The 23,961-nt window shown below is 43.5% G+C and overlaps 1 protein-coding gene across 1 annotated transcript in view; it reads left to right on the top strand.

Moving 5' to 3' along the window:
* Window positions 1-23,961, top strand: part of LOC122658134 (stromal processing peptidase, chloroplastic-like) — a 73,569-nt gene that overhangs the window by 27,507 nt on the left and 22,101 nt on the right. The window contains exons 5-11 of the mRNA XM_043853041.1: window positions 4,658-4,705; window positions 5,091-5,198; window positions 5,339-5,527; window positions 5,681-5,980; window positions 17,488-17,589; window positions 19,022-19,156; window positions 19,458-19,682. Coding sequence (XP_043708976.1) covers window positions 4,658-4,705; window positions 5,091-5,198; window positions 5,339-5,527; window positions 5,681-5,980; window positions 17,488-17,589; window positions 19,022-19,156; window positions 19,458-19,682 — 1,107 coding nt within the window. The remainder of the gene's footprint in view (window positions 1-4,657; window positions 4,706-5,090; window positions 5,199-5,338; window positions 5,528-5,680; window positions 5,981-17,487; window positions 17,590-19,021; window positions 19,157-19,457; window positions 19,683-23,961) is intronic.

The following is a 23,961-nucleotide window of genomic DNA, read 5'->3' as shown; positions in this document are numbered from 1 at the left end:
TTGCTGCATCGCTGCCGCTGAACTCCACCGCTACCAACCCTTTGGCGCTTTGCACTGGTACCTCGTTTGCTCCCCAGGCTCCATCTTTGATTGTTGCTGGTTTGACTCATGCTCTGAGTGAGCCTTTGGTCTGGAATCCCTTTTTCCCTTCTACTGTGGGACCTACCAACTCCTCCTCTCACGTGGCCCCCTCAAGCCCCCTTGCCTTGTCTGGCCTGGCCACTATTGACCCTGTGCTGAACCCCCCTTCAGTTAAACTCCCTTTTCAAAATTTGGGTCTCAAACCCATCCTGTTCTCTTAACCCGACCGGTGACCCTCCTTCTTCACCCGTTATTGCTTCTGTTCATTCTTCTTTTCCGCGTAGCTCTTCATCCAAACTAGCCTACTTGGCTACACCTTTTGACTGCTCTTACTGTAGGCGATATCGAAGTGAAACTCGCTCCAGGTCTGTTCTGTCCAGACTCTTTGAGCCTTTGTTGCCCCTTCCCTCTCTCTTCCAATGATTTAAGGCTTCATTTGGAACACCAGGGGCTTGAACTCCCCCTCCAAATATGCTGTTGTGCGCTCTCGGCTTCGGTCTTCTTGAGCCAATTTTTGCTGCCCCTTAGAAACCCATATAAAAGAGCCTAATTCTTGCAAAATCATTAATTCTCTGGCCCCTGGTTGGTCTCTTCTCTCCAACTACCTCCACCATCCAAATGGCCGAATTTGGCTCATTTGGGGCCCCTGCAAATTATCCATCTCTCTCTGTTCCTCTTCTTCCCAATACCTCCACTTTTCTTTTTCTGATTGCCTGGGCCACTTGTCATTCTTCTTCACTGTGGTTTATGCCCACAATTCTCCCCCTCAAAGGCTTCCTCTTTGGTCTGATCTTCGTTCCATTGCTAGCCATATTGGTCCTCAACCTTGGGGTTTGGGTGGTGACTTCAATGTTATCAGGTACAGTTATGAAAAGCAAGGTGGTGACCATCTGGATTTAGAAGCAATAAATTCTTTCAATGACTGTATCGAAGATATTGGAGTGAATGACCTGAGGTGGTCTAGCTTTCCCCTTACCTGGAGCAACAAAAGGGCTGGTATTCATCGAATCTCCTACAAGCTGGATAGAGTGTTGGTAAATGAGGACTGGCTTTCAGCTTTCCCCTCTTCCCATGCTTCTTTTGACAACCCTGACATATCTGACCATTCCCCCATCTCCCTTGCTATTCAGCCTTTCACCTCTTTTGGTCCCAAACCCTTCAAATTTTTTGACATGTGGACCTCTCATCCTTCCTTCTTACCCACTGTTCAAGATGCTTGGACCAAACCTGTCTTTGCTTTCACCACTCCCCTTATTGCTCTATCCAAAAAGCTCAGAAATGTCAAGGTAGCCCTTAAAGATTGGAATACCAACACTTTTGGTAACATTCCCCAGCAGGTTATAGATTGCAAGGCAAAGCTTGCCTCTGTTCAGCTTTGGTTGCAGGCTGATCACTTCAACACTGCCTTAGCTACCGAGGAAAAAGAGATTTCAGCTGAACTCTCCTCCTTGCTTGCTAGTGAAGAAAGTTTTCTCAAGTAGAAGTCCAGAACCAAGTGGTTAGACCTGGGAGACTCCAATACTCTTACTTTCATCGTTCTTTGAAAGCCAGAGTCAATTACAACTCAATTGTTAAACTCACAGCTCAAGATGGTTCTACTGCTACAACAGTTAAAGATATAAAGTACTTGGCAGTTCAGCACTTTAATGGCCTCTATCCCGAATGACTTGCTCAACAAGTTCATTTCCTTGGCTTCCTAAGATTCTTTGAGATCGATTCCCAAAGAAGATGAAATAGTGGCAGCCATCCATTCCCTCAAGGTGTCGGGTGCTCCGGGTCTAGATGGGTTTAGTATGGGCTTTTTCTTAGCTACTTGGGACATCATCAAGCAAGACCTTATTGCAGCGATTGAAAGTTTCTTCTTTAATCCTAATCAGGTCGAGGGCATCAATCACACTTTTCTATGCCTTATCCCCTAAAAGGAGGGAGCAGCCACTATGAATGACTTCAGGCCCATTGCTCTTTGCAATTTGCTCTACAAAGTCATTGCCAAGATTCTTGCTCGGAGGCTTAAAAGTGTAGTGGATCTCCTTGACAGCGACAACCAATCTGCCTTCATCCTTGGAAGAAACATCTCGGACAACATTCTTCTTTGCCATGACATTGTCAGAGGGTTTGATAGGAAAAATCATTATCCTGCTATTCTCCTGAGTCCTGAAGATTGACATCCATAAGGCTTTTGATTCTCTTAGGTGGGATTTCATCAGGCAAGTTATGACCTTAATGGGATTTCTGGCTAACTTTGTCAATTGGATTCAGGCCTGTATCTCCTCCCCAAGGTTCTCAGTTTTAGTCAATGGCAGCCCGGCGGGGTACTTTGATGCTTCTGTGGGGATTCGTCAAGGCTGCCCTCTATTCCCTTGTTTACCTTGGCTGTGGAAGTCCTCTCTAGGAAAATTCAAATTAGTACTGATCAGCACTTCATTTCTCCTTTGCCCAAGTGTAAAGCTCTCAAGCTAACACATTTGGCTTTTGCTGACGACCTGATGATTTTCTCAAAGGCTTCCATTGCTTCTCTGGATTCGGCTTTGCTCTGTCTCCAGCACTTTCACGAGCTATCAGGCCTCCGCATCAACCCTTCAAAGTCTCTGCTGTTCTTTGATGGGGTTTCGGATTTGGACAAGGTGGCTTTCATTGACAGATCTGGTTTTCAAGAGGGGCACCTTCCTGTCAAGTATTTGGGGCTCCCTTTAATTTCTGCTCGACTTTCTGCTTACCACTGTTCCCCGATGCTTGATATCATCCGCAAAAGATTTCAGCTGTGGAAAGGTAGACTTCTCTTTTATGCAGGCAGATTGGTCCTTATTAGATAATTTTTGGAATCTTCCTATATCTACTGGTCTGGCTGCTTTGGGCTCCCCCAAGCTACTATCAAGTCCTTGGAAACTCTTCTGGATTCCTCATCCACTTGATAACTCCACCCTATTAACTAGGTTGTTGTGTGTCTTCCAACGGAGGGTTGCTTGGGTATTAGAAGAATTAAAGAAGTGAATTACGTTGGTATCATCAAGCACATTTGGAAGATTGCCTTTAAGTAGAAAAGCATCTGGGTTGAGTGGATTTACTCGGGCCCTCTTCGGTAGGACTCCATCTGGACGGCTTCATCTTCCTCAGATTCTTCTTGGGTCTGGCGCAAAATCTTAGACTCCCGTCATCTAGTTCTTCATAATATTTACTCTCAGATTGGTGATGGCTTGTTGTCCCATCTTTGGCTTGATCACTGGCACCCGTGGGGGATCCTCATCCACTTGATAACTCCGAGAATCATTTATGCTTCTGGTCTTCATAGGCTCTCCTTGGTAGTAGACATCCTTGACCAGAATGGTGGTTGGTCCCATCCTCCTGCCTCCTCTCCGGAGCTTACTCTCTTCTGGAACGAGCTTCCCTCCATTTCCAGATGACTTTTGGGTAGAGGCGATTGTGTCTCTTGGTTGGGAAGCAATTCAAACTCTTTTCTCCTCCAAATCAGCTTGGGATCTTATTCGTTAAAAAGGTCAATTAGCTCCATGGAGAAAGCTTCTTTAGTCAAGCATCATATCCCTCAGCATTGCTTCACCGCTTGGAGGATCTTCTCCAAATGTCTTCCAACCCTAGCTTTCCTCCGTCACCGGCATATCCTAGTTTCGACCTCTTGTTGTCTCTGCTGGAACTGTGTGGAAGACTCTGATCATCTCTTCTTTGAGTGCCCTACTGTGACAACAATTTGGAAAGGCATCTTGGCTAAATGCTGGCCGGCCCCTAGAAGAATTCTTCCCTTCTCCCGCGAATGGATCTGGATCGACATGACTTTTTCAGGGTCCTCTATTTGCGACACGGTTGGAAAGCTTGCTTTTTGTGCTACTCTAAATCACATTTGGATGGAATGTAATATCAGGAAATGGACCACCAACTCTAGGTCTTATCAGCAGATTTGGGATTCCATTTCCTTTGAAATTAAGGCGAAATTATCATCTGTTCCTCCTTCTTCGTGTCTTGATACCCCAAGGAACAGACTCATTGTTGTCTCCTGGGGCCTCTCTTCTGTCTCTCTTGTTGGTTCCAGCCCTCCCTTGTGAGGATTAGGTTCCTGATTCTTTGTTTTGCTGCTCCCCTTAGGGGCCCTGTATATTTTTTCCTCTTTGGTAATGAATTTCTTATTCACCCAAAAAAAAAAAAAGTTAGCAAATTTGATATAATCTTAGAGAGCTATTTTAAAGTTTTTCTTTTCAAGGTTTCACCATTTATTCTTCGTATGTCTTCAAAATTACAGGGTTTGAACTTCTAATAATGTGTAAAACAACATATGATGAAGATATGCAGTTGCCTAGACAATTTTCTAGATTTGAAACGGCGTCATTTATTTCTCCATGCATGTGTGGTTTGTTTGTTTATGTTTTGATTTATAATGAATGGTTGGTCCATGAATATGTTCTAGTTTACTTGCAAATATGTGACATTTATCCATAATTTTACTGGCTACATATTATATTGGTTAAGGCATTACTAATTCAAACTTTCTTCTTGAGCTTACTAGTTTCTTGCCACATACTTTGCATGGTTTGGCAATAATTGTATAACGTTGTTGGTGCTTTGTCAGGACTCTGATGCGGATCTACTTCCATTAGTACTGGATGCCTTGAACGAGGTACACAAATAATGGAATTTTCTTCTGGGGATTTTATAACATTGTTCTCAGTCTGTGTTTGTATAGTCCTATATTGTCCATGTATAAATTTAAACTGGCTTCTGATGACAGCATAATTTCAAAAGACTAATTCATAGTATGCTCTTTTTCTTTTTGGTTGAAAGAAGCATTATATATATATCTTTCAATATGATTTATATTTTGGTTGAAAAAAAAATTATATGCTCTTTTTCTTTTTCTCTTTTCTCTTTATATCTTCCAATATGATTTATATTTGCTGAATTACTATCTTCCCTGAGATGCATCTAAAGTAGCCTTTTTCATGGAAACTACTGAATGAAGATGTTATACATAATATTTCATCTCTTTTCTGATCCATATACAGATAGCATTTCACCCCAAATTCCTTGCTTCTCGGGTTGAGAAAGAGAGACGAGCAATCCTATCAGAGCTGCAGATGATGAATACAATAGAGTACCGTGTTGATTGTCAGGCAAGTAGCATGACCTTATCTGTCTTTGGCTATTTGGACAAGAATATATGCATAAATGACAAAACTATTGAGGTAAATTGTATTTTGTTCATATCTTCATCACTTTCTTACTTGGATTTTATTTTTTTTGACGACTACAGTTGCTACAACATTTGCACTCAGAAAACAAGCTAAGCAAAAGATTTCCGATTGGGTTAGAAGATCAGATTAAGAAGTGGGATTCAGATAAAATTAGGAAATTTCATGAGCGTTGGTACTACCCGGAAAATGCCACTTTATACATAGTTGGGGACATCAATGACATTCCCAAGACAGTGAATCAAATCGAAGTATGGCTTAAATCTGCTGAATGTACACATCCTACATTTCTGTGTCATTTAATGACTAGGCTCTTTGATATGCTTCTGAGAGCGGTGTTATGCCTTTATATTTTAATGCATTTTTCCATTTGAAATTTATGCTCACTCTCACCATTCTAGCAGGCTGTGTTTGGACATACAGGTGTTGAAAATGTGACACTTCCAGCACCTAGCCCTAATACATTTGGTGTGATGGCAAGTTTCCTAGTTCCAAAGCTTCCCATTGGGCTGGCTGGAAGTTTGTCTAATGAAAAGTCTTCTCTGTCTATGGATCAAATGAAAACTATTAAAAAGCAACGGCATGCAATTCGTCCATCTGTAAAGCATAAGTGGTCTATACCAGGAAGTGGTGAGGATGCTAAGCCCCCACAGATTTTTCAGCACGAGTTGCTTCAAAATTTCTCTATCAATTTGTTCTGCAAGGTATGGAGTGAACTATTGTATTCAATGAGTCCCTCATCCCTTCGTTAGAAATAATCATCTTGTTTGAATCTCTAAAAAATTATCCAGTTGGCATTTTGGGTTTCTTGATATTTTAATGGGAAACTCTCTTTAGTAGATGTTTCCTGGATGCGTTTTACTTATGCATATCTCATACCTATGATTCTTTTATGGAAAAAAAATGGTGTACCCAGTGCACGAGGTTACCGCCATTGCGGGGTTTGGGTGGGTCATAATATACGCAGCCTTACCCCGCTTTGCGGAGTGGCTGTTTCCTGACTCAAACCCGAGCAACCTTACCATTGTGCCAAGGTTCGCCCTCTTACCTATAATTCTTTTGTTCTTTGGAATTGTTAGACAAACTTTGGTATAGAATATGGAGTATTATTCTTCCGCAGGTCTCTAACCTGTAATTGATCTTTCCTAGACTTGTTATTAATTGAACGTGCTGTGCCACTATAGAATTATTTAAGAAATAGTTAAAAGGGTTAAAGTAGAAACTACAATGTACAGTGAACAATGCATATTACATAGACTCCCTACCCAAGTACAGTGAACAATACATATGTTATAGACACGCTAGTCTTCCACGTCCCAACAATACAATAGTATGAGTCTGTGGCTTCCTACTGATATGAACTATGACGTGCTGGATTGATCTACTCATGGTCTGATGGAGTCGACATGCATTGTCATTCGTCTGCATGACATATGAATGCCACATCATAGTGTTCGAGAAGAAACAAGAGTAGTCCTCCACAACTGCCCTGTAAATGGTCTCATCCACATACTACATGTAACCTATCCTAGGGTATAGGTCACCGTAATGTGAAGAATCAGCCATTGAGCCACTTTCATTACATGGGTATGGATGCATGTATGGTTGGTGGGCTGGGTAGGAGAAGCTGTCAACAAAGGACGATCTAGTATGTCCTTGACAAGGTTGTCTCCATCACTTCCATGAGTAGACGGTGAGTTGGTGACGGTTACGAGTCTGACCACCTGAGGAAGTGGACCAGGTCAGGGTCCTCATCATCATCCCTGCCAGGTGTGGCTTTGAACGAGGTGTCTGTGAGTGTATCCCACCCTCTGTAGCCATGTACTCATCCACATCAACACCCATCTCACTAGATATATGGGGGTCAGGCCTACCCCCTGCCTAATCCGTCACCAACTCATCTCTATCCCTTACCTACTCCACTATGGGATCCTCATCATCTGACTCAATTTGGAAAACGTTGGCGAGCTCGATCTGGGAAGTGTCGTTCTCCATTCTCCATACCCATGTGCATGTGCTGCATCTCCAGTAGGGGTGTCAATTCCAGGCCCGGCCCGGTAGACCCGACCGAGCCCTCCTGATTATAATCGGGCTGTCCCGGTGTGGGGTTCTAGCCCGTCGGGCACCCGACCGGACCGACCATTTAGAAGCCCAACCTAACCCGCCCATTTAAAGCCCGACCTAGTCCTACCCTAGATAGTTATTTGGACTTTTTCCTTTAAAAATTTTCGACTTGAAAACGCTGCAAGTAGCCCCACCACTTTTACAAAAGCGGACAGGAGCACACACGCATTCCGATTTTTGAACCTCACCTCATATCAATTTAAAGCCCAGTTTTGCTCCCACTCTCTTGAATGTCTCCGATGTGGGACTATTATAGTCAAAGACTTCAAAGGCTTCTTCAATAAACTTACTTTCGTGATATTTTTTACATATCCTTTTCTTTTTATGTTCCTTTCAGACATTGCTTAGCCCTTTCTCTACTCGTTAACTTTATTCTATATGGCATATTTCTATTGGTTATTGGGAAAATTCCTTGACACGCATTGCTAGATTATAAACGTGGCATAATCTTGTGCTTCATCAACATTCTCACCCCTCGGTCTCTTCTCAAATCCAAAGCCCAATTTGCTGCCCCAACTCTCTCACTCTCTCTCTCTCAAACACAGGAATGAGCGGTTTTGATGATCGTCAGGGGTATTACCATTATAGTTGACTTAAAAAAAAATCCGAAGTGAACAATAAACCATAAGCATTGTTCTATAATTCAGGCTTTCATGGTTACAATCTGCAATACCCATTTGGGGTGTTTGAGTTTCTTCAGTTCAGGGTCTTCACAGAGAGGGTGAGAGATGGAAAATCCGAATTCTCCTTCTCCTTCTCCTTCAATCCACCATTTCAGTCACCCACATCCCTTGGAGTTGCAAGTCTCTAATCCCAAACAAGTACCCACGAAGGTTTGGGTTTCATGTGCAGGTTGCAAGTTTAATGCTTCTGATATGTTCTATGTCTGCAAGCCCTGTAAGTATATCCTTCATATAGCATGTTCTAACATGGCTCAGTATATAAATCATCCTGTTGACCCAAATCACACACTCACACTTCTTCCTGTTCCTGCATATCCAGATGGGATTTTCAATTGTGATGCTTGTGGTAGATCAGGGAATGGCTCTATGATCGATGAGAATACATGAAGATCTATAGGAATAATCTATAAAAATCATTGATTCTGCTCAAATCATATTAAGCATGCTTTGAAAAATACAATGAATCCTGATGGAAAAAAAATACTGAGAGGTTTCACCACAGAATCCAGTGGCAAGTCTTTATTTTTAATATTCATTGACTCTATGGCTGCACCGTTTAGAGCCTGGTTAGAGTTAAACATGCACACAGCCCGATTAAGGGCCGATTACACTTGTCCGATTGTAGCCCAAAACCCGACCAGGGCCGGCCCGAAGACTTAAATGGGCGGTCACGATGCAGGCTTTAAGCACCGTGAGGCCCGGCTAGTCCCGATCGAACCCCGACCGAGCCCGACCCGTTGACACCCCTAATCTCCAGCCTCATATTATAGTATACATAAACCAAGTCAGCCAGACATTGGGAACCTAAGTGGTTGCGTCTCTTTGAGTGGATGGGTGAAAACGTACTCCACTTCCGCTCATAGCCTGAGGCGGAACATGTCTGGGATAGGACCTAGATTGTCATCCTCAAATTTTTTGTCGAACCTCTATACAATGCCTAACATTAAACTGCATTACAACAAGAACACATGTTATTTGCATTTCAGATGTTTAAACACATATATAAGTAAGAGAATATACTACTGAATTGCTTACCAACATCACCACCATTTCGGCCAACCTCTGCAACTCCCCGTTCCATCCCTGAAACTTTTGATCTATACTCATTTAGAAAATTGTATATGTTAGGAACCCATTTTGAGTAATTACTTATTATATTCATAAAGAACTACACAACTCACCTCATTGTTACAAACAATGTGTTGGGTTTTATTTTGCTTGAACTTTGCAACCACTGTCGTCATTGCTTCTATAAGGTCCGAATTAATCCTAAGTCTATGGCTATATTGACACTTGGGATTTGGGTAGTATGCTGAAAAATTAAATATAGGTATTGTCAATGTATTAAATAGTTTATGAATAATAAAATGGAAATATGAATTAGACACATGTAAATTAAATACTTACCAGCCTATGCAGTGGAAGCATAAGTTGAAGCTCTGAGCGGTTCTTGATAATCTTTACGAAGGTCTTATTGCCACGTGGTAGCGCATTGTAGAGTCTTACCTTTCATCATGTACACAATAGCATACAATTGTGGGATGGTGGGCATGAAATCCCAGTCCACCACTTCACCATCCTCAGGACCGAGACAACTAGGCTAACACTTTTGCCACCTTACCCAACTGGATAAAAAACTCTTCAGATGCAATGGTTGCTTGTGGTGCCCTACTACCGGGAAAACTCGACTCCCTCCATCCAAACCATTCTTTAGATGCAAACATAAACCAGGAGAACTCGACTCCCTCCATCCAAACTATTCTTCAGATGCAAACATAGGTCTGAGTCCAGCCTTTTTCATCTCAAAGCTCGTTAATGCAATATAGTTTGTGGTGAATCTGGTGATTCCTAGCCTGACCAAGTCCCCACCACACTTCTCACTGTGAAGGTTCAATACAAACCCATGGTTGTAGACGAAGGTGCTCACCTGTTTGGCTCTCTCAACAACACTCTGTACCAATTTTACCTTCCCCATGTCCTTCAGCATCAAGTCAATGCAATGGGCTGTACAAGGAGTTCAGAAGAGCATGTACTTACTGTTATTCATCAACTTGAGTCTCTGATCGACGTTCTTGAAGTTGCTTCTGTTGTCCGTCACAATCTGGACAACATTCTCCACTCCCACATCCCCAACCACCTCCTTTTAACAACATATAAATATATTTTGTATCCTTTTTCTCCTTGGATGCATCTACAGATTTGAGTAATACTGTCCTCTTGTCACATAAAACCACAAAATTGATGATGGACTTTATTGTGGGCCTAGTGCAACCATTGCACATAATCGTGACCCCTTAGCACTCCCACATCATCCTTAGCTCATCTATATAGTTCTGGAGCTCTTTTTTCTGCTTAGGCAAATACACATTCATCACCTCTTATGCGGTGGGCCCCTTGACTCTTGGATCAGCCTCAGCAACCTCATCTAGCATTGCTTGGTTATAGGGTACCATAGTGACGTTTGCTGGGATTCTGTGGACTAACAACCACTTAGACACAGCCTTCCCAACCATTTCCTTCATATTACCCACGCCCCCTTAATTCTATGTTGCTTGTTGCCTTTTCTCCTGTAGATGCCGGGGGCTTGCTATAGTACGGGATCCACTCGTGGTGGGACCACTGGAACTGGAGGCGGACGTAGAGCTGCCCTAGTACTCTGAGATCTCCTAAAGGGGAAATAAAGGCTGCCTACCTGACGGACCAGCTCCTCCACTACGACTACCACTACCACCTGCCATAGACGGACCAACTCCTCTGTGTCTGCCCTGCTCATCATAGAAGGTGGCTTTGCTCGTAGCTTGTGCTCGCCTAAAATCTCTAGCCTCTACCTTTGTCTTTGTCTCTGTCTCCACATCATCAGGCACATACACAGGGTCATCACTATCATAATTCCCCTGTACTGGGTTTGGGCGGGTCCCATGAACTTCCTCCTCAAATGCTATCCTCGCCTTTTCCTTTTCTGTCTTCTTCCTCTGCCCTCTCCTCATGCTTTCAGCTATGGCCCTAGCAATCTCCACAGGTACAATTGTGCATGCCATCACATCTTTGGCATTCCCAGCTAAATGTTGTTTCACTCTTGTGGCCCCACTTGACATCATTGTCTTGTGACAATAGTGACAATAGTTACATCATGTGTTTTCATTTGTCACCATCAATGGGAGTACCATGCAGCCATGCTATATCTGTCATTCTATCCTATCACCTCCCTTGCCTCCTCCCCTACCTCTTCTCTTGCCTTTTCCCCTATCGCCTCCCCTGTTGCCTTCGCTGTCAGCCATTATCTCACTTCCTTACTGTTGCATAAACAAAAAAGAAGCCATTATTAACTGATAAACATAAAATTGAGACCACTAAAACAACTATGTCGGCACTTAATTATATTTTCCCTAACCCTCATATTTTTGTCACAATTAAAAATAATTTTCAGAATTTTCTTCCAAATAAAATATTGGCCTAATACAAGAAAATCAAATATGGTACAACATTTGAAGCCTCGTATGCGCTTCAATTGTTGTACCATAAATTTCCTTTATTTTTCTAAACATAATAGAGTGTTTTGCTTATTTTTCCCTAATTTTTTGAATCTTTTATATAATTTTCATAATTTTGGAAATGAAAAATAATTATTTATTTGCTGAAAATAATTTCCAACACTGTGAGGCTGTAGATCAGCCAATGGTGACTATATATGTATATATAAATAATAGAGCCCCATCCAGTTTATATTAACCCTAATTTTTCACATTTTTGTTGTAGAAAAATCAATTTTTTGTTACTAGAAAAACAATTTGGACACCGTGAGGTCGTAGATCGACCTCCAATGTCTGACATATAAAAAATCCACCCCCATACAACAAGTATTTGTCATATATTTTTCCAAATATAGTTTTTGAGAATAGTAAGTTTATTTGAAATAGTTGAATGTAGCCAAATCGATCTCTTCGTAGTAACGTGGCAACTGCCGGTAGTGTATCCCAGTAGTATTTAGTGGTGATGTGGGGAAAAAAAAAGATCCAAGCCTTTTCTCCCTTCTCCAAGTTGAAAGTCGAAACCCACGAAATAGACGAAATAAGTTCGAAATTTCAAACTAAAGGTCGAGACTGCCATTTTATAATGGGGTTTGTAACATTTCGGTGAGATGGTACAAACAGTACCAAAATCTCGCTGAAATTTCAGAAAACTCGATCTAAACTATGTATGTTTGATATCTCGTCTCGACCAGATCGAGATCTCGTCGTGGTCTCGACGAGTTTTTGAACCATGCTCTTAATAGACTTATAATCTGAATTTAATCTGGCCATACACTTTGCAATTTGAAATTCAGCAGGCTGAATTTTCAACTGTTGGGCTGGCTGATCCAATCAGTCCTCCAAGTCATGCTACATCTACTGGTCCGGTATCTTTGAGCTGCCCGTCCATATCAATGAGTTAGGGTCCCTTTTGTGTTCATTCCTTTGGAAAGGATCTGAATCCTCTAGATTCCTTCACCGTGCTAGTTGGGCTGCTGTCTATCTCCCCAAGGATAAGGGTAGTCTGGGCTTGAGAAGAATTGAATAGGTAAATACAGCTGATATCCTCAAGCTATTGTGGCTAAGAAGAAAAGTATTTGGGTCGATTGGATCTTCTCGGGGCCTCTTTGCAATGATTATATTTGAACAGATCCTCCTATTTTTTATGCTTCCTAGGTCTGGGACAAGATTTTCAAGCTTAGGCCTATCGTTCTTGGGGTCATTTCCTCCCATATCGACGATGGGGCCTCCAAATTTCTTTGGCTTGACCACTGGCACCCGATGGGGGTTCTCCTCCATACAGTTGGTGCTAGAGCCATCTAAAGTTCGGGATTCTCTAAGTAGTCCATGGTTGCAGATATCATTAGGCATAATGATTGCCCCTCCCTCCCCCCATCCTTCTCATACCATCATAGGTTGCGGTGATGATGGTGGTGCAACATGCACCAGTCAACGGTGATGTTAGAGTCACACGTGGTGCGACATGCGTTGGCGCATGTTCAGTCAACCATGTTTGACAAGGGAGATCGGAGCCTCGAGAAGTAGTGGTGGAACCTTACTGGCTATGTAGAAAAAACCACAAACCTTTTTCTAGGGTTTTAGGCTTTGATACCAAGTTGTATATCAGAATGATTTGGTTTGTCTTCAGAAGATAGAGGGCCACTTTATTTATAGATAAGAAAGGGAAAATAAATAAGGTATGCTAGGTGGAGGCCCACTTTTTTTTTTACAGCTTGCTGGGAGGTGGTGGGCAAGGATGTCGGGGCGGCGGTCCAGGATTTTTTTACTGGTGGAGAGTTACCCAGGAGCTTCACCTCCGCCAACCTGGTGCTCATTCCCAAGAAGGAGAATCCAGAGGTTATGGTTGATCTTCGCCCCATTAGTCTTTGCAATTTTGCTTATAAGATGATTGCCAAGATTTTTGCAACCAGGCTAGCAGGTGTCCTTCCTTCTATCATTGCGGAAGAGCAGGGGGCGTTTGTGCAGGGCAGGAACATTCATGATTCTATCTCTATCGTCCAAGAGTTAGCCCAGGATATCAACAGAAGAACTAGGGGGGGCAATGTCATTCTGAAGCTTGACATGGCTAAGGCCTACGATCGGTTGGAATGGGTTTTCCTTTGGCAGGTGCTGTCCAAGTTTGGTTTCTGTGAAGCTTGGACCAGCTTAGTTAAGAAGATGGTGGTAAATTGTTGGTTCTCAACTGTGTTAGGGGGCAGGCAATCCAGATATTTCAAGTCAACTAGAGGAGTGAGGCAAGGGGACCCTCTTTCTCCGGCCCTTTTCATTATTGCTGAGGAGGTTCCTAACAGGGGCATTAAAAATCTGTTCTCAGAAGGACATGCTTCTTTCTACAAGCTTTCGAGAGGCTGCCCAGGGGTTTCTCATTGCTTGTTTGCAGATGACACAATTATATTCTCCAGGGTGCTGAAGGGATCCCTAAAGCAGATCATGGGGTTTCTTAGGAGATACGAAGGATTCTCAGGTCAGCTTGTAAATAGGCAGAAGAGCTGTTTTGTTTTGAGTGGTTTGGCATCCCCGGCCAGGGCCCGCTTGGTAGGCGAAATCACAGGTTTCACAAGGAAGGCGCTCCCAATCACTTATTTGGGTGCACCGCTCCACTCGGGAAGGCTGAAAATTTGCCTATTTGATGGGTTGATTGATAAGATTAGAAGCAAAGTAGCAGGCTGGCAAGGAAGACTGCTGTCCACAGGAGGTAGGATCACTCTGTTAAAGCATGTGCTGCCTTCGATCCCTATACATGTCCCGGCTACGCTGTCGCCGCCTAAAGCGGTTACTCGGCGGATTTACGGTGTTTTTGCTGATTTCCTTTGGGGAAGCTCGGAATGGGGGAAGAGAAAGCACTGGGTTGGTTGGCAGAAGGTTTGCAGGCTGCTAGAGGAAGGTGGTTTGGGGATTAGACTACTGGAGGATGTAGGCCTTTCACTCAGGCTTAAAGGACTGTGGAGAGTCCTAACGGAGCGGTCACTTTGGAGTGCTTTCTTTAAGGCAAGGTTCTTTCAAAACCAGCATATAACTCTGTCAGAGGTGGCTGGGACTGGGTCTAGGTCTTGGCGGAACACTTTGGAGCGCAAAGATATGCTATTGCACAATTCCAGATGGTTATTAGGAGCCGGTGACATTTACTTTTGGCTAGATAACTGGACGGGTTTTGGCCCGCTCATTGACACCGTGGATAATGGGCTTGTGGTTGATTTGGAGCTGCGGGTGAAGGAGGCCGTTGGGGAGGAGGGGTTCTGGAGGCAGGAGGTGCTGGATAGTATAGACACTGATGCCATTAGAGATAGCATCGCGTCAGGTGCATTCTTCCTATCGGACAGAGAGGATGTGTTAGTCTGGACGCTCTCAAGCAATGGTCTGTTCTCTACCAAGGTGGTTTGGCAGGAGGTGCGGGGTGGGGCAGCAACGGTGCCATATGCAAAGTGGATTTGGAATCAAACACTCCCAGTGAAAGTGGGTTTCTTCTCATGGCAGCTGTTGAATGGGAAGTTACCAACTGATGACTCGTTGATGTCGTTAGGCATCCCGCTGGCATCCAAATGTGTTTGTTGTGGGAGGCCTAGAAGGGACACCACTGACCATTGCCTCATTGCAGGAGGCACGGGGACTAGGGTGTGGGGCTACTTCTCTCGTTTGTTCTACATAGCCCTGCCCCCTACCTAGGATGCAAGGAGCAGGGTTTTGCATTGGCAGGGCTTGGTGGGCGGCCATTGTCTTAGTGCCTATGTTACAGGGATTCTGCCATCTTTGGTCATCTGGGAGCTGTGGAAGGAAAGGAACAATAGGAGACATGGGGAGAAGAAGAGGACAGCTAGCAGCATTATAGAATGTATTAAAACCTGGGTGAGGGAGCTTCACTACCCGCCCAAGGTAGGCACTCGGGGTTCTGCCAGAGATGGCCTCCTTTTACAGTGTCTTGGCTTGATGCTAACGGTCCCCAGGCGGAAGCGATCTATTCCGGTGTACTGGTGCCCTCCGTTTTTCTCAGTTAAGCTGAATGTGGATGGCGCTTGTCAGGGAAACCCTGGCCTGGGCGGTGGGGGAGGGATCATCAGGAACCGGCAAGGGGAGGTTCTGACTGCTTTCTCTAACTTTTATGGCCCTTGCACTAATTCCATGGCGGAGTTGAGGGCGTTGAGGGATGGGTTAAAGGTGTGCCAGGAGATGGGTCTGTTGGACGTAGTGGTCAATTGTGATTCTGAGGCTACTGTCAAAGTAGTTAATTTGAAGAAGTGTAGTTTGTGGAGAGGATGGTACCTTTTCAAGGAGATTCAAGATTTAATGGTGGAAACAAGGGCCTGTGTTGCCTTCGCCTTTCGGGAAAGCAATAGAGCGGCGGATTGGTTGGCCAATCATTCTTGTGATATTGAGGCTTCGACCAGGTTTCAGCCTAGTTGCATCCCTTTGGGGCCGCTGCAGGCCATTCTACGTGAAGACAAGGCTGGTCTTCCAGTTCTTCGGAGTTAAAGGTTGACTTTAGTTCTCATGTAAGGGAGGGTTAGACTTTTTGAGTGGTGAGTACTCTTATTGTCGTGGGCTGGGGTAAGGCGGAATGTCCCCCCCCCCCCCTGTATTCTTTATTATTTTATTTGATTTAATAAAAGGTTAGGGGCCAGCCCGGGTCCCAGGTAATATTCGGGTTAAAAAAAAAAAAAAAAAAAAAATCTTAACACATTGACACATTAACAAATATCTAGAAATTACAACTTTGCCCAGCAAGAAAGACCAATTTGTCCTCTGGCTAAGAGCAATCAGAGCTATACTAATTAGAATGAATCCAAACCACCCATACTTGATCTTGGAGTGCCTCTGTATTAACATGTGCTATTAAATTCTAAAATCAGGCCATGAAACTAATTTCCTTCAATCTTCTAAGTGAAATGCATCACTTTCACTGGATTGATTATACATACATATATAAGAGTGTCCCAGTGCATGAGGTTTCTGCTACTGCAGGGTCTGGGAGGTGCAAATGTACACAACCTTACCTCCACTGTTTCCATGTTTCGAACCCGCAACCTGGTGGTTGTCTTGGCTTCAAAAGTTTCATTATTTCTTCTCAAATCTTCCAATAAATGCCATGGCGTACATCCCAAGGCTGTAGCAGCATAATCTTGGAGAAGAGACAAGAGACAATAATTACATGGGGGAGGGGGGGAAGTACTTGATTATTGGGCTGAAGAAACCACCAAGGACTATCCAATCTTTTTAACCTTGAAGAAGGAAACTAAATACTTTTTACTGCAATTAACTGATCACAAAGAGGCTATAAAGCACCACAGCCACATTGCTACTTCAAAACCTGCTAAAAATAGATGTGAGGCCTTAAGTATGCCTATTCTGAGAATAGCTTGCTCATGAAGCATGATGGTAAAAGGAGTGCTGAAGAAGCTTACGAGGTAGTCACATTGAAATATAAGACTCATCACCATTCACATAATATTTTGTTAAATGATTGGATGGCAAAACCGTTAAAGCTGATATGTTTGTTCGAATTTTTATCCTCTGCGGTTACAGCACAGTGCTGTAACGCATCGTGCAGCGCTGCAGAGGCCATGTGCACCATGTGGGGCTCGCTGTGCCACATGGCCTCTGCAGCGCTGCACGATGCGTTACAGCACAGTGCTGTAACAGCAGAGGATGTGGGTTCATGTTTGTTCACGTGACATTTTGATGAAATAGTTAGACATAACAACTCTTAAATTCATGCGATTGCATTGCACTAGTTATACAATTCCAACTTTGGCTTGTCATTTGAAAAATGAATTGGGTTACTTCAGTTATTTTTTTCCACCACCGTCACCCCCTCTCTCTCCCTCTTTCTCTGAGTGTGTGTGTGTGTGTGTGAGCATTATGTTGTGAATTTTGTTGCAGATTCCTGTAAACAAGGTCCAAACGTATGGTGACTTGCGGAATGTTCTTATGAAGCGGATATTCCTCTCTGCTTTGCATTTTCGGATCAACACAAGATACAAGGTACATTTTGTTATGATCTTCAAAATTCAACTCCCCCTCCCCCCCATTTGTGGCCTTGTGGGTATGTATATGAATGTATTATTTGAATTTAATTCAAGGAAGGTAAGAGGTTGTTTACATTTACAAGGAAAGATGATGGATTCCTTCTTTAGTCAATGGGTTTAGATTATCATTGGCTCATCTTGCTTCTACTGCATAGATTCTTTATATATCGAGAGTATTGGAAAGCCATATGCATGTATTCTCTTCTAGGCCAACTGAGATGGCTACTCTTGGAAACAGATTCTATTGCAAAATATTCCTCTTCTTGTGCGGCCCAATAGTTAGTCTGCCACAAGGCTCTCTTCTCGTCATCTTTGTTTCGAGGAAAATAAAAAGAAAATAATTTTGGCGGTTTTGTTATAAGGGGAAAAGAAGGCTGACAGATACAGGGTAGTGTAGATAATGCCAATCCATGATGTACAAACTTTTGGTGCATTAAGATGCATGGAATCACATGCACGTGAAATATATATAAAAAAAGGGGGAAAAGGGGTGGAGTCGATCAAAATTCGAAACCCCACCCCTCTGTGAGAGTCTTTGCTACACTTTGTCCCTTTCTCTGAAACCCTTACGGCAACTGCTAACCACTGGCGGTGACTGTGAACCGGCAACCCAACCGGTAAGTCTTTTTCTTCTCCTTTTTTTCCTTCTTCCTCTTCTTTGTTTCACTATTTCACTATGTTTTTTTCCCCTTCTTCTTCTTTGTTCCCCTGTTTTTGCTGCATTTTTTCCCTTCTCTTCTCTTTCTTCTTCTTCTCCTTTTCTTCCCTGTTTTGTTGCATTTTTTTTTTTCCTTCTGTTCTGTTCTTCTTCTCCTCCTTTTTTTTCTTCTTTACTTTTCTCTGTTTCACATCTTTGTTTTGCTTCTTTTCTATTTTTTCCCTTTCTTCTTCTTTGTTTCCCTGTTTGTTCTTCTTCTCTGTTTCATGCCTTGAACTGGCATGCATGGCATGTAATGCTTCACTCATTCTGTCTTGCAAATTAATTGATTTTTTGTTAATGAATTGAGTTAATTGTTCTCAAAATGAGTTTTATAGTTTATATGCCATAATAATACAGGCCGAGTAATTAGTTACGATGTAATTTAGCCTAGGCAGGCACCTTGTCTCCTAGGCACGTAGGTACCGTTTACTGCCTTGGATCACCTAGTCTTCTTGACAACTATGTGTGGGATGGTCTGGTGGAGCCATTACATCCTTTTATGTGGCTGAAAAAGGGTGAAGGGCCTTCTTGATTAACACAAATATATATGGTTACCGTGGTACTTGGATTGTGGACTGGAGGGTTTTTTTTTTTTTTTTGTTGATACTTGGACTCTCGACTAGATATTTGCTTCTACGTATGAAGAAATTGACATGTTAGGTTTAATTGATTTTAAGAAACTGTGCAGAGCTCAAATCCTCCTTTCACATCAGTTGAATTGGATCACAGTGATTCTGGAAGAGAAGGGTGCACAGTCACTACTCTGACAGTAACTGCAGAACCCAGGAATTGGCAGAGTGCAATTAAAGTTGCTGTCCAGGAGGTCTGTACTATTTTCTTTCTGCAGCAATTGACTACTTAAATTGAAATCTATCCAACAATTTTTTTTTGTTTGGGAGGTAGGGTGGGGTGGGTAAACAGCAGCAGTGGTTTGAGTTGATGGTGAGACAAGATCTGTGTAACCGACTCCATTTAATTGGGACAATGCTTAGTTGAGTTGAGCAGCAATGGTTTGAATATCAGAAATGTGGTGATGGTGGTAACCTCTTCCAATGGGAAGGGAGGGTAGCATTTCACTAATATTTGTTCAGTCTTTCCTGTTGCTGACATTCCATTTGGTGCAGGTTCGAAGGCTTAAAGAGTTTGGAGTCACAAAAGGTGAATTAGCCCGCTACATGGATGCCCTGTTAAAAGATAGTGAACAGTTAGCTGCAATGATAGATAATGTCCCATCTGTGGATAATTTGGATTTCATCATGGAGAGTGAGGCACTAGGCCATACGGTTATGGACCAAAGACAGGGACATGGAAGTTTGGTTGCTGTCACTGAAACAGTTACACTTGAAGAAGTAATTTCCTATCCCTGGGTTTTGTTCAGGATCTACTTTTCCAAATTAATTGTTGCATTATTGATGACAGTATTTGGATTGATACTCACAAGAATATTGCCGTTTCTTTATAGTACTTTTAATACGAGGTTTAGTTAAAATACCTTTTTATGCAGAGGATTGCTTGTTAAAGTTATCTTCTTGGTGGATTTCTTACCAGTTCTAAATTTTTTTTTATTATGTTCGCCAATATTCGAGCTTTTGCATGGATTGTACTTGAGTAGCTTTCATTGTTTTTTTTTTGGGTGAATAAAGAATATAATTACTAAAGAAAAAGGAAAGGCCCCCAAAGGGGGAATACAAGAGCCCAAGGCTAGGAGAGCATTAACTAACAGGAGCTAGAAGAGAAACATTAGAGAGACCCCAGGAGACAACAATAAGCCTGTTCCTTGGGGTGTCCTTACAAAAAGAGGGAGGGGCAGACAGCAGCTTTGAGGAGATTTCAAAGGAAATGGAATCCCATATCTGCTGAAAGGTACGCGATTTGGAGGTCCATTTCCTAATATTCCTCTCCATCCAAATGTGACTAATAGCAGCACAGAAAGCCATCTTTCCCACTAAATCACACACAGAAGTTCCTTCATAGGTCATGTCAACCCAAATCCATTCTCTAGAGAAACTGAGAATCCTTCTTTGGGCAGGCCAGCATTTGGAGAGGATGCCTTTCCATATGGCCTTGGAGACTGGACAATCAAAGAACAGATGAGCCAAGTCTTCCGAGTTGCTCCAACAAAGGCAGCAAGAACTGGACACCTGGATGTGCCGCCTGCGAAGGAAGGCTTGCATAGGAAGACATTCAGTGAAGACCCTCCAAGCAGTGAAGCAGTGCCTAGGGATGTGATGCCTGAACCACAGAAGCTTCCTCCAAATAGCCATCGGACCTTTCTGCCGGATAAGGTTCTAAGCTCCTTTAGAGGAGAATGCAGGAGAGCTGTTAGCATTCCAAGAGACACTATCTCCCCTAGAAGGCAACCTTCTGCTGATAGACTGAAGCTCACTCCAGATAAGAGATAACTGCGGAGAGGAGGTTGGTGGGGGAGCCCAGTCATCAAGATGGATAATATCTGCCACCCGAGCCTTCCTATGAAGACCCGAAGCATAGATAACCCTTGGGGTGACAAGGTGGAATAATATTCCTTTAGGGTGCCAGTTGTCCAGCCACAGAGAGGTGGAGAGCCCATCTCCTATGTGATTGTGGATGTGACTTTGAACAAGATGACGAGCTTCTAGGATCTTGCGCCAAACCCAAGAAGCCTCAGAGGAGACAGTAACAGTCCAAATAGAGTCTTGCCGGAGGAGTCTCGAGTAAACCCAGTCAACCCAAATGCTCTTTTTCTTAGAGGCTATCTTCCAAATGAGCTTGATAATACCAGCCCGGTTGGCTTCTTTGATCCTTCTGATACCCAGACCACCCTCCTTTTTTGGGAGGCAGACTGAAGCCCATTTGAGAGGGTGGAGAAACCTAGGTGTGTCAGAGCCTTTCCAGAGGTAAGCAGCTAACAAGGATTCCAAGGACTTGATGGATGCTTGCGGCAACCCATAGATGCCGAACCAGTAGATGTAGGAAGCTTCTAAGGCAGATCTGATGAGGACCAGTCTACCAGCATAGGAGAGGAGCTTGGCTTTCCATAACTGAAGCCTTTTCCTGATGAGATCCAACATGGGAGTGCAGTGATGAGCAGAGAGCCTGGCTGGGATCAAAGGGAGACCCAGATACTTGACTGGTAGATGGCCTTCAAGGAATCCAGAGCTGGCAAGAAACTCCCTTTTGTCTAATTCTGGAATACCAGCAAAGAAGATGAGGGATTTGTTAGGATTGATGCGGAGCCCTGAAGTGGCATGGAATTGACGAAGACAAAGCAATGTACACTCGAGCGAGGCTATGGAGGCTTTGGAGAAAATCATCAAGTCATCTGCAAAAGCAAGGTGGGTAAGCTTTAAAGCTTTGCACTTGGGCATAGGAGTAATGAGTTGCTGATCAGTACAGGACTGCAAATGTCTAGAGAGGACTTCCAGAGCCAAGGTGAACAAGTAAGGAGATAAAGGGCACCCCTGCCGAATGCCTACAGTAGCACCAAAGTAACCTGCCGGGCTGCCATTGAGGAGAACAGAGAACTTGGGAGAGGAGATGCAGTGAGTAATCCAGTTGACAAGGCATAGGGAACCCCATCTTGAGCATAACTTGAGAAATGAAATCCCATCTGAGAGAGTCAAAAGCCTTGTGAATGTCAATCTTCAAGAGAATAGAGGGCGAATGATTTTTCCTGTCAAACCCTCTCACTAAGTCATTGCAAAGGAGGATGTTGTCAGAGATGTTCCTGCCTGGGATGAAAGCTGATTGGTTTTCACTGACGAGCAGATCAACAACACTCTTGAGTCTTCTGGCTAAGATCTTTGCAATAAACTTGTAGATGATATTGCAGAGAGCAATGGGCCTATAGTCATTCATCAAGGATGCACCCTCCTTCTTCGGGATAAGACAAAGGAAAGTGTGATTGACCCCTTTAATCTGACTGGGGTTAAAGAAGAAGCTGACAATGGCTGCTATTAGGTCTTCCTTTATGATATCCCAAGCAGCAAGAAAGAAGCCCATGCTGAAACCATCCGGCCCTGGAGCCCCCGAGACCTTGAGAGAGTGAATTGCATCTAAAATCTCCTCTTCTTTGGGGATAGAACTCAAAGCTTCCAAGTGGCTGGCAGGAATAAACTTGTTTAGCAGTTGACTTTGCAGAGGAACATGATCCGGAAGAGGAGCATTGAAAATGTCACTGAAGTGTTTAACAGCCAGCTCCTTTATATCCTTGACAGTGGTAGCTATAGAGCCATCATGGGAAGTGAGCTGGATGATGGAGTTAACATTGACATTTGCCTTGACAGACCGATGGAAGTAAGCATTGTTTGAGTCGCCTAAATCAAGCCATTTGATTTTTGATTTCTGCTTTAAGAAGCTCTCTTCCCTAGAGAGCAAAGTATTGAGCTCCACAGTGAGATCTTTTTCAGATTTAGCCAGAGAAATATTCAGCATATCAGTTTGCAGCTGCACCTGAACTGATAGGAGCCTCTCCTTGCAATCAGCAACTTGAATGGAAATATCACCAAAAGTAGCCTTGTTCCAGCTCTTAAGGGACTCCTTTACATTGCGAAGCTTTCTAGCAAAAGCCACAAGAGGGGAAGAGAAGGCTAGAACAGGTTTTGCCCAGGCCTCAGTAACAGTGGGCAAGAAGGAAGGATGAGAGGACCACATATCAAAATACTTGAAGGGTTTTGGGCCGAAAGAAGTGTAAGGCTGAATGGTAAGAATTATAGGAGAGTGATCAGAGATGTCGGGGTTCTCAAAGGTAGCTAGAGAGGAAGGGAAAGAAGAGAGCCAAGCTTCATTAACCAAAATTCTGTCCAGCTTACAAGAGATGCGGTGACTTCCTGCTCTCTTGTTGCACCAAGTTAGAGGGAAACCAGTCCACCGAAGGTCATTGACCCCTATATCGTCGAGACACTCATTGAAACTTTCCATAGCCTCCACATGAAGGTGCGAACCTCCTTGTTTCTCAGAGGAGTACCTGATAACATTGAAATCTCCCCCCAAACCCCAAGGGAGAGTCCCTATGCTGTTGGCGATGGAACGCAGATCAGTCCAAAGGAGAGACCTTTGAAATGGGCAATTGTGAGCATAGATGACTGAAAAGAAATAGGTAGACTGGCCTAGGCAATCCGAAAAGCTGAGATGGATAAACTGATCGGAAGAGGAAAGCAAAGCAATGGAAAGCTTTCGGGGGTCCCAGATGAACCAGATTCGGCCATTTGGGTGGGAGGAGTAGTTGGATAAAAAAGACCAGCCAGGTGCTAAGGACATGAGAATTTTTCCAGCATTTGGCTCCTTGATGTGAGTTTCAAGAAGACAACAAAAAGCAGCATGGGAGGCACGAATTTTGGATCTGACAGTAGCTTGCTTCGAGGCAGAATTGAGGCCTCGAGAATTCCACAGAAGGCCGCGAATCATTGAGGAAGGGGGAGGAGGGGCAACGAAGACTCCAAAAGGCGAGTCAAGACTGCTGGGGACCTGGTTTCACTTCGATGCCTTCGGTGGTAGGAACTGTGGCGAGGAGAGCTGAGGTTTGCATAGCAAGGGGGTCTCAGACTAGAGGCAGAGGGATCGGGCGGAGAAGATGGCCCAACTTGAATATGGGTTTGGGTAAGCACCAGATGGGAACCCGACCCGGATGGAGATGGGTGAACCGCCTTA

This window comes from Telopea speciosissima, chromosome 4, assembly GCF_018873765.1.
Source record: "Telopea speciosissima isolate NSW1024214 ecotype Mountain lineage chromosome 4, Tspe_v1, whole genome shotgun sequence".
Lineage (NCBI taxonomy): Eukaryota > Viridiplantae > Streptophyta > Magnoliopsida > Proteales > Proteaceae > Telopea > Telopea speciosissima.
Note: the sequence above shows the minus strand (reverse complement) of the source record. Positions and strands in the feature narration are given on the sequence as shown.